Source organism: Archocentrus centrarchus, chromosome 14 (assembly GCF_007364275.1).
Source record: "Archocentrus centrarchus isolate MPI-CPG fArcCen1 chromosome 14, fArcCen1, whole genome shotgun sequence".
NCBI lineage: Eukaryota > Metazoa > Chordata > Actinopteri > Cichliformes > Cichlidae > Archocentrus > Archocentrus centrarchus.
The window spans coordinates 15,224,541-15,235,144 of NC_044359.1; the positions used below are offsets into that span (position 1 = coordinate 15,224,541).

The 10,604-nt window shown below is 41.2% G+C and overlaps 1 protein-coding gene across 2 annotated transcripts; it reads right to left on the bottom strand.

Annotated features, from left to right (window-relative positions):
* Positions 1-679: 679 nt before the first annotated feature.
* Positions 680-9,366, bottom strand: ccni2 (cyclin I family, member 2). Of its 2 annotated transcripts, XM_030747313.1 has the most exons (7): positions 9,056-9,366; positions 8,292-8,448; positions 7,667-7,801; positions 7,262-7,336; positions 6,309-6,449; positions 3,101-3,400; positions 680-2,107 (listed from the first exon to the last, which is right to left on the bottom strand). In XM_030747313.1, the coding sequence occupies exons 2-7, from the start codon at positions 8,403-8,405 to the stop codon at positions 1,778-1,780; spliced, it is 1,095 nt and encodes a 364-aa protein (XP_030603173.1). In that variant the 5' UTR covers positions 8,406-8,448; positions 9,056-9,366; the 3' UTR covers positions 680-1,777. The 2 variants fall into 2 exon arrangements, with proteins under 2 accessions (XP_030603173.1, XP_030603174.1); XM_030747314.1 differs by lacking the exon at positions 8,292-8,448 and having other exon boundaries at positions 7,667-7,806; positions 9,063-9,365.
* Between the last annotated feature and the right edge of the window lie 1,238 nt (positions 9,367-10,604).

Here is a 10,604-nt window from a genome sequence, read left to right on the forward strand (position 1 = left end):
GCTTTGTATTGATATCTTTCCTTGTCCCATGTGCACGGAGATTTCGCCATTCTCTGAATCTTTGGATTATATTATGGACTATAGATGATATTGAATTTTATTTTGAGGGACATTCTGATGTGGTTCCACAATTTGTGGAGGCTGTTTTTTTGCAGACTGGTGAATCTTTGCCTGTCATTCCTTATGAGAAACCTAAGATGCGCTTTTTAAAAAAATACCCAATCATGTTACTGAGCAGTTAACCCAGTTAGATGTAAAATGTTCCTCCAGCAGTTTCTTTTTAGTACAACATAATTTTCCACCCTTTGACCCTGTCCCAACTTTTTTGGAATTTGGTTGTAGATTCAACCAATTGTTTTCAAAATAGAGTAACTGACAAATTATCTTTAAATCTAGAGCAAAAGTTGTTTAAATTTAGAAACTGCACCAAAAATAAAAACGCACATATCCAATTGATGCTTTTTTTGGGGGGGGGGGGGGGGGTTTACCTTAATGGCAGATTAGCAATGTCCAAGTCTACTCACAGTAGGTAGGTATATTAAGGTTTATACATGCAACAGACAGAACCAGCCAGTGTTTGGTACAGCAGAGGCCAAACCCTGGAATCCTTCCAGTCTTAGGAAGTTTCCTCCAACCCACTGTTATTCTTTGATATTTACAACACAGGACACGACGATACAAAATTCTGAAATCATAGCTTTATTTCTGTGGTAGATAATAAAATATAGCTGCCTCAGTATCTGAAGGAACATGGAAAAAAAATAAATAAAAATTGTCACTGTGTTGCTTGGTCCAGTTTGCCTTGATGAATCAAAGCAGACATTACAGATGAGAAAATAACCAGTTCACATTAGAGATCATGTTACCAAGACTGAATACAATTTCAGCTGCCTAAAATAAAAAACAAAACAACAGTCTCTCCAGCATCTGTATAGCGGTGGAGGTAAAGTCCCTTGAGAGACACTGTGTTTCATCAATCATCAGTTAGAAGAAAGAATAATCCCATAGGTCAACCTCAGATTATTGGTGCGCTCATACAGTACACAATAAAAAAAAATATTGCTAATTTATCACTGATGCTGCATTATTAATCAGGTAATCTCATGTGGTCAAAAATCACCATTACTTTATTATTCTGCTCTAGTGCTGAGTGAATCTCCCAAAGGTGCTCATTTGATATGTAACAGCTGCATAAATTAAATTTAGGTTGAAACTAGTAAAATACAAACAATTGCATAATTAAGTAATGACAAAGCTTTTAAGTAAAAATGTAACTTCTAAATAAATGGTAACTAAACACTTAACAGCAGGAAAACTTTATTAAAGTTATTAAAATAACAGTAAAGGTTAAAAATATAGAATATTTGTGTTTAAAAAAAAAAAAAAAAAAGGTTGTTTTCATCTCAAAGTGCTGTGTGGCTCTCGGGGGAACCTGAGCACCAGGATACCGCAAACTCAATCTGGACACTGAAACTTGAAAAAAGAAGCAAATAAACATGCCTTCAGGTACATAAACAACAAAGTGCAGAAAACAAAAACCATTTGGGGGTGATGGGAAGGCCAAAATTAAAAAAGGTAGGACAGTAACTCTGCACCAAAGAAACAGTCATCTCATATTGGTTATGGTACGTGATTCCCAGTTTCTCAGCTGCCAAGAACAAGCCACGGTATCAGAATAAGACAAACTGACACCTTTAATATGAGATATGAAAATGCTAGTGAGGAGCATTTGTATCCCACTGTGGACAAAAGATGGACGGTTTGAATAAATGCCCTCCTAGTTGTCAGCAGGGTGCAGCGGTGGGCACGAGGTGATGTCTTCCTGCTCAAACAAACCATCAGTATTGTTGCCCTCTGCTCCGGGAGTCGCCTCCTCGTCATACAGACACCTGAATCCGTCGTAATACTCGTCTGAGTCCCCCTGCTCTCCATCGCCCTGCCTCCTCCTGGCCTCTCTGAAGTGCTGCACAGGGCTCTGGACTTGCTCCTCATCACAGATCTGAGTGCTGTTGAAAATATAGACGGCGTTGGGCGTCAGGGAGAACTCCAGGCTGTGTAGGTACTCATCCACGAGCTCTTTGCAGTGGATGAACTCGGCATTGTCAACCTTGGAGACGGGAGAAAGATGACATGTTAAATAAGTGTAGCATGAACTGTGTAGGATGTCAGCTACCTGCAGTACAGACTTGTTGCCAGGGTTACAAAAGGCTAAAATCCAACAATCTAGGACAGTGATTCCCAAAGTGTAGGCTGGGGGCCCCTGGTGGGCCACAAAGGTACTGCAGGTGGGACACAATCGCCAGTCGCCTCAAGGTCACAGTAACATAACTTTAGCTTGAAATTACTCAAATATGTACAGTTATATACATTTTTATAAAAAGTGAATTAAAACTGGTAACAGGAGATGGTTAGTTTGTGATTTACTTATTATCTGACCTAAATTTACTGCTCTTGTATTGAAGTTTCTGTCCCAGTGGCAAATGGGTCACATATTGGCATTAGCAAATTACATATGACTGGGTAGCATTAGCAATTTATAGCAAACGGCCTGGGTTTTTTCTCAACAAATTAACCAAAATGCATACACAGTATATAATGGGCCCAATTAATCTTAAGTGAGCTTTGTGGGTGGCAGTGGCGCAGTGGGCACCTTGCAACCAGAGGGTTGCTGGTTCGAGTCCCCATCTGTCATTGTGTCCCTGGGCAAGACACTTAACCCACACTGTGTGAATGTGGTTGTGTGTTTGGTGGTGGTCGGAGGGGCCGTAGGTGCAAATTGGCAGCCAAGCCTCTGTCAGACTGCCCCAGGGCAGCTGTGGCGACATTAGTAGCTTACCACCGGCAAGTATGATTGAGGTGTGAATGAATAGTGCGTGAAATTGTAAAGAGTCTTTGGGTGTCTAGAAAAGTGCTATATAAGACTAATGCATTATTAATTATTATCATCAAACAAAACAAAAAACAAAACAAAAAAAAAACACTAATTGCAAAACACATTAAACTGTTGGCTGTTGTAATATGTATTAATCCCTGAATATCTTAAAGACCTTGAGTGAAGATGTGCAAAGAAAGCCTTCCAGCATGCATGTGCTTTTCTTACTTGTGCTTTCTTCAGCAGATCTGTTAACATGGAGAACCAGTCGGGCGTGAGTGCCTCCAGCTCCAAAGTGATGATGGCCAAGGCCAATGTGGAGCCCTTGAACTGCCAAAGCTGGTGGCAAGCCATACAGTGTTGCACCTGCCTGGTCCACAACGCCACCTGGAGGCCGGGAGGTCTTTTCTGATGCCCCAGCCCAACGGGGAGGACACCGGGGTCCGTTGCAGGGTACCAGCCGACGCCGGATCCGAGACCAATGGACGGGATGAGGTGGGGGTGGCTGGAGATGAGCATGGCGTGGAACTAGGATGACGAACGGAGCAAAGAACAGGACTGAGACCAAAATGTTAACGTATCGATGTCATTGTCCTTCCATTGCCTACTCCTTACCTCTGCTACGTTAAAGTCACATCAAGAATAGGACTGCATTTAATTGCACATCTTACAAAAAAGGTCAAGGCATCATTCATCCCGTTGACTCGAATTTCACTCTTACTTAAAAGACACGGTAAAATCTATTCATCAAAAGTGACTCCTGAGGTCCAAACCTGAAACTCTGGAGGTTTTGCTAATGAGGCTCCCATTCCCTCCTCTTTGCCTGACTGCTTATTGTAATCTTGTTTGTATCGTATTGTATGTGCAGTGCTTTTCTGTGTTACCATTCATGGGCAGAAACTGAACCTTGAGTTGGGGCTCAATGTTTAAAAAAATTTTTTGTGTTTTTCCATACAGCAGCATAAACAGTTTATTAGCTCGCATCACTGAAACCAGTGGGTACAGGATAATTACTGGATAAGCTGGCCTTTGGTTTAAACAAAGATCCCGACAAGCAGGTAAAGAAAAAAAAAAAAAAAAAAAAAAAAAAAAAAATCAACTGCTAGATTTGAAAACAGAAATGCATTCATCCAGTTTGTGTTACAGTCCCTTTCATTTATTCACGTCGTGTTCGGTTCATCTGCTTTGTCTCTTACTTTGTAGCAAAAATAAGCCATGAGAGTCAAAGTGGGATTTTTCCTGGAGCTGCAGATTCAGCAGTGTGGTGCTAGAGTCATGATGTAATTCTTGAAACAGCCAGACACCCCCCCCCCCCCCCCCCCCCCCCCCCCCCCCAACTTTCTAGAGTTCCTCCCCGGCCACTTTCTTTCTGGAGGAACTTTCAAGGTGATGTAGCAACGTAGATGGTTTTAAGCGTCACACAGCTGATTCTGCTTCTCCAAGAGTTTCACTTGGGTGAAAGTAGTAATATGAAGGAATCTCTGTAAATCCTCTTATTTATTCATATCAAAGTGTCATGGTGGAGCGTCTGTGAAAAATTGATAGAGTCTATTGATAACCGTTTTGTAGACAATGGAGAATTTTATTTAGTAAAAAGGGAAAGCTATTCAGGGCAGGGGGAATGTAATTGTGAGATACTTAAAGTTAAAGTATTTATTTGAATAGTACAAAGAGAGAAAATGTCTTTATTTTATTATAGTTTTTATTAATACATTCTGTCTTTATTTTAGAAGGCTTGGATTTTGTAATACCTAAAAAAAACAAAAAACAAAAAAGTCGAGCGCTAGGATAACAGTCACAATAACGGCACTCGGTAAACCTGCGACATAAATATCGGTCTGGAGGGAAAGTGCCATATTTAGTTTAGCGAGGACTTAGCCTGAATGTGCCAAGCTGCTTTTGGGGGGGGACAGTTTATGGTTTGTGGCTTTAAGAAGAAGTCCGACTCTGCCCTCAGCATCACAGCGCTGTTATTTATCTGTTTGGGGAATGTTGCTGGTCCTTGAGGTCTGGGTTGAGACCGAGTCAGAATGCATGACAAGACTCATAAAAATCAACTCTAGCCAACTTTCTAAAAATCACTGTCAGATGCATTGATAGAAAGGGTGCATCAGGAATCATAGATTAAAAACTTGTAAACTGTGTGGCTCAATTCAGTTTAACTGTGTGTCAGGGAAATGAGGGGCTGTATTCATAAAGCATCCAGCTGCTGACCTACAACCCACTTTATTTCTTCTACAGATTTTGCTTTAGAGCACTTTCACAGGCGAGAGGTTTACTTCAGTCCCATAAAGCTGTGACGTTCAGTGAAAATCATTATGAATACAGCCCAAGGCCCAACTGCACGAGGGGGCTCTAAATAATGTGTGTGTTTGTTAACAGTTCAGTCAGCGGTTACCTCCTCAGGCAATGACTTGTGAAAATTTAACAAGTAGTGCCACAGATCCAAGCTGTAAACACAGCATGAGCCTTTTGAACAGTTATACCCAGTCTAAGATGCTTGATCTTCATACCCTCCTGGCAGCAGCAGGGTTTAGGTCTCCACAGTGAGGCTGCAGGTAAGGGTTAGTCAGAAGTGCCTTGGTCTGATATGCAACGTATGTTATTTTGCTTGCAGCCTTCTGTGGTTAGAGGAGCCTCATGTTGCTCTGTGTATTGCTTAAAATAATATACACACACACACACCACTGGAGTAATTGGTGTGTTTTAACTTGGCTTTGTCCACTATGGGGATTCAAGTTCATTCTTTAGATCACTGTGGCAATAAAGCTATATTTTAATGTCAAATTTAAATCAAGTTGAATTCTTCCATCTGTTCAATCTGCAATTAACAAATTTCATTGTCTATGAATCTCTAAATTTAATCTGTCAATAAATTGTGAAAATAATTGGCTGGATTACATCTTCAGGTGTTTTTTTTTTTATATTTTATTTGAAACCTGCTATGGAAAAAAAGCTGAAAAAGCAACAAATATTTGGAATTTTTACTCAAAGAGAAAAAGTCTGATTATCAAAATAGTGGCACAAGGGGAAAAAAACAAAAACAAAACAAAAACCCCACCACAATCTAACCTTCCAAGTTTAGTGAGATGCAGGATTTTGCTTCCAAACTGAGTAGTTTGTTATATTTATAGTTATGGGCACAATGAGTCATATCAAATAAATGCACAATCACTACAAGGACCAATTCTTTACTTTATGGCCAGGTGGAGGTGTGAGGGTTTGTAAACACCATCTTGAAGCAAACATGATAGTTTTCTGTGCGCTTTTGTACCACTTGTGTTTTTAATGCAAGACCAGGACCTGAATTCATGAAGCATTCCAAGTGTAGCCAGCTCACTATGCGATGCTTCAAAGGTTCAGGTCCAGTTTAAAAAAAATAAATAAATAAAAATATATATCTGTCTGCTTGTCAATCTGCTGAATTCTAACTTACTATGTGAATGAAGTCGATGGGTGTTGCGGTATACAAGTCCCAGTGCAGCTTGTCTAGAATGATCCTCTCCATGCGAAGAATCTCTGCTGTTGAAAAGTTGCATCCACTCTGCACAACCAGGTCTTTAACAGAACCTATAACCTGTTAAAACACAGACAGAAGGGAAACAAATAAACAATGTTTTGAAATTCACTGAAGTCAGTGGTGTTTTTTTTTTAAATATACACATTTTTAATGCTACAGTCACACCAGGGAAAACCGTGTCTGGAGACCGCGGCATGACCAAAATTATTGCGACTGTGTACAATGAACACACGGCGACTTGCAGTCAGGTGCCGTCTTCAAAGTGACTTTGGTGCATCAAGATGGCGATAAAATGGCAACAAGACAAAAATCAGTCTGCAATTCAACAGAGTCAAGTTGGCAACTACATGCAGTTTGTGATAATACGGCAATTAGCTGTAATAAATAAGAAAATTGCAATTACGGTGTCATCTACATACAATACATATAAATTCAGAGTCCAGCCAAATAGCGACGTAGTTGCTGCAGGATGGTGATTTAATGGCAATGCCCCTATTGCAAAAAAGATGCATTGTGGATGAGCTGTGTTTGCTGGTGTAAACTGACTCAGATTGATTGTGTTGGCAGTCTGCCTGCTTATAAATTAGACGGCAATTATTTGCAAACCTTCAATTTGTCAGAGTGACTGCAGTGAGCCTGATTCGGAGTCATGGTTGTTTGGAGACAGGCTGCCTCCCACCAGTCAGCCTGTGCAATCACCTCTCAATCCAAAGCACCCAGAGGTTGAGGGTGTTGCATGCTCAGCCTCTGTGAAGGCAACTGATTTTTCCAAATCACAAGGGGGTTGCCGTCACAGTTTCACACTAGTGTGACTGAGCCCTAAACTCTGTTTTTTTAAAAAAATACTGTAGCCCTAAATTGGCTCGTACCTCATCTTCTTCGTTGATTTTGGCAGCCAGAACCAGCGAGGTAAAAGCAATGCATTTCAGGTACTTTGTCTGAGCCTATAAAACAGAAAAGAATTTGTTTAGTTTGTCCCAAGAAAGAAGGACCAGTGGAAATTAAATCAGACATCACAACCACTTAAAAAAGTCACAATCACTTTTAAATCACTCTTTCTTCCTGCAGCAGTGGAGAAACTAACACCCCCTCAGAGCTTAAAAGTGCAGGCAGAATTTCAGCTGGGAAACTTGCAGAATGCAAGTCTGACCTTTGGTTGCAGATGCTGTTTAATTTAAACCTACAGGATCTATTATTCTAAAGAGTAAACTTTAGATACCGGACAAATTAAGCTGTGGACAAAAAGCTGGACCCCACCACCACATGTTGTCTACCTTGACAGCAGACAGCAGTCGGTTGAGGACGCACACTCCGAGCGCAAAGGTCTCCGGACAGAAATGAAACAGCCTGTTCATTTCTCCGAGCCAAAGGATCATTTCTTGGTGTTGGGATGAAGAGATGTCAGTGCCCTAAGTGGTTAATAACATGTGCAAAGATTAGATTAGAGCCATAATGAGGAATGAACAAAATGCAATCTGGAGCTAACCAGAATGTGTAAGGTTTCTGCTGTAGGTACCACTTTAAGTCTCAGACTCAGTACCATAACAGCAATATGAGAAGAGAAAAAAAGATGACAGGCTGCCTTTTTATTATACCAGCTGAACTGCTTTGAGATGAAGACATTTATTGGTTTATTGGTTCCTGTCACATCTTTTACTGACAGCAGCAAAATTGATTTTTCTGTTGGCATCGTTCCCTCGTTTTTATCATTTAAAAAAACAAACACAAAACAAAACAAACAAAAAAAAACACTCAGCAGGTTTGAGCTGCACAGAAAATGTTCCATCAGATAGGATATGCTTTACCAACTATAAAATACTGTGCTAAACACCTTTACACAAGCTGAAAATGCAAAATGACTCCCTATATTTACGCACACCCTTACAATCACTGGCTCACCTGGATGCATCCATTCTTGAAGACAGGTACCTTCCAAAGGCGAGCCTCTCGGACCAGACCGGCCTCCAGCAGACCGTCCAGCCGAAGGCTGTCCGCTGCTCCTGGGTTCTTCATCACATCCACAGCACAGGCCAGGCTGCACCCAGGGCACACACGCCTGATAGAAGGGGAGGAAGAGGAGGCGAGAAGCAACAGACTTAAAATGAACCCCTTTTTTCTATTAATATTTAGCCTCATTTCATGCACATTACCTCTACATTTTGTGTGAAAATCTGAATGAGGGTGCATCATATAAAACCGAAGGGTATTAAAACAGTTTAGTAAAGTTCAGGAAGATAAAACTTCACAAAAACAGCAACTTTAGCAGCCTCCTTAAATTTCGAACAGGCTTAGACATGCGCCACGATTCCCAATTTACGCGTTTGGAGAAGTAGTTTAGCCTGCTTTGGTAAACAATCAGCTCAACAAGAACCAAACAGGAAATGATCAACGCGCTCAGTCTGCGCGACAACAGCAACGCCATTTTTCCAGACTTTGCAGAAAGATATTTGCAGAGTGAGAAAACAGGCCGCGCAAAATGCAAACTTTAAACCACTGCTGTGTGACTTTGTTCTAATCTGCTGTACGTGCAGCACAACACAGGCGGGCGGGATAACGCGCCGCAGCTGCTGCAGCCTCTCGCACAGTTGCTGCTGCAAACAAAAATACTCATTCCTGTTTTGTTTTTTTTTTTAACCCCCTCGCTTTTGCGCTCACAGTCTTACCTCTAAGATTTTAAAAGCTGAGTTTCTCTTCGACTGCAGGTGCATTTATACGGCTTTTAAATTAATCCATGTTCCCTGAAAGCAGCCAAAACGCAAACAACAGTAGGATGCTGTTCGTGAAGTCAATCTCGGAAGAAAACGCAGGTCGCAAAGAATATACGGAGAGCGACCGCATTATATACAAAGGGCAGATAAAATTTGAAAAAGTAAAAGAGGCGCCGAGGACTTAACAAACCGGGGTAGCTGTGAAATAAGTGCAAAATAAAAAAGGTAGGAAGCCAAAAATAAAATAAAAAAAAAATCAGGGAGGATTGAGGGCAGTCTGTGTTTTGAACGGTCCAGACTCCGCCCCCGCTTTGACGTCACCCCGCCTGATAAACAGAAATGTGTTAGTGGGTCAGACATACGGGGCCCATCACACAAAATGGGCGAGCTTCCTCTGGAAATGGAAGATTTCTGCATTGTGCAGCAAGGAAATGATGATGTTTGCACAGGTGCTGAAATATAAGGCGCTGCTCTTTATCCGCTATGTGAATGAAACCTGCTCAGAGGCAGAGGCATGTCCAGTCTACGCACTGTTCTTACAAACGCAGCCTTAAAATAAATAATTTCTGCAGGGTATGTGAAATCCACCTGCTCCTCTCATCATTGCTAAGATGCTAGATGACCTGTCCCGTACCTTTTCTTTCCTCTTAAAACACATCCTGAGATCCTTAAGCCTCACGACTCTATTGCTGTCTCTGAGTTTACAATTTAGAATTAGATAAGGTGGTTTGGGGCATCTACTAGGATGCTTCCTGGATGCCTCCTAGCTGAACTGTACTGTACTACTGAGAGAAGGCCCCAGGACAGACCCAGGAGGCGCTGGAGAGATTATGTCTCTGCTGGCTTGGGAACACCTAGGTGTCCCAAGCAGTTCAAGTCTGCTCACATATGTAGTCATAATGTTTGGTTTGAAGTTGTGTGCATAGAGGCCACAGGACAAAAGACTAACATACTCAGAAGATGGGAGGCTGAAGGCCAACGAGGTCCATCAGCTTAGTTTTTACACTGGTTAATCTGGTGCTGTCTGAGCTTACAGCTTAGCTGATTTAGCCCAATGAAAACTGAGCGTGACCAAGCAGAGCTGAGCTCAACAAGCAGAGTCTGAAATGGAGATCTTAACAAACTTCCAATTACAGCACAGCATTGCTAATGGAGTCCATTAGTGCTGTTCTAGTCTTACCTTTCTCTAAAACTGCACTCAGGGGCCTGTTCATTTTTCTATTTCAGTATACATTTTGCATTTCATATGTCATAGGAAAAAAAAAATGCTTTTCACAAATTATCGCAGAAGAAACTGATTGGAAAACAGTCAACTGTCTCATCTGGTAATCAACCGATGAAAATAAATGTTGCAACTAAAAAGACAAAAAGATTAGTCCTATCAGTTTGTTGAACCAGAAGCAGATGCAACTGAACCACAAAGACGTTCTCAAGCAAATGCTTAAATCACTGTAATGAGATCACCTCATAATGTCCTGCATTAATGTATTCATTTGTACGTGGT

Excerpts from the sequence above, each read along its gene's own strand:
- ccni2 (XM_030747313.1), bottom strand. The coding sequence starts at position 8,405 with ATGAAGAACCCAGGAGCAGCGGACAGCCTTCGGCTGGACGGTCTGCTG. Across the intron at positions 3,401-6,308 it reads CCATCGACTTCATTCACATA|TTCCACGCCATGCTCATCTC; the intron begins GTAAGTTAGAAT and ends TCGTCATCCTAG. Across the intron at positions 2,108-3,100 it reads ATCTGCTGAAGAAAGCACAA|GTTGACAATGCCGAGTTCAT; the intron begins GTAAGAAAAGCA and ends CCCGTCTCCAAG.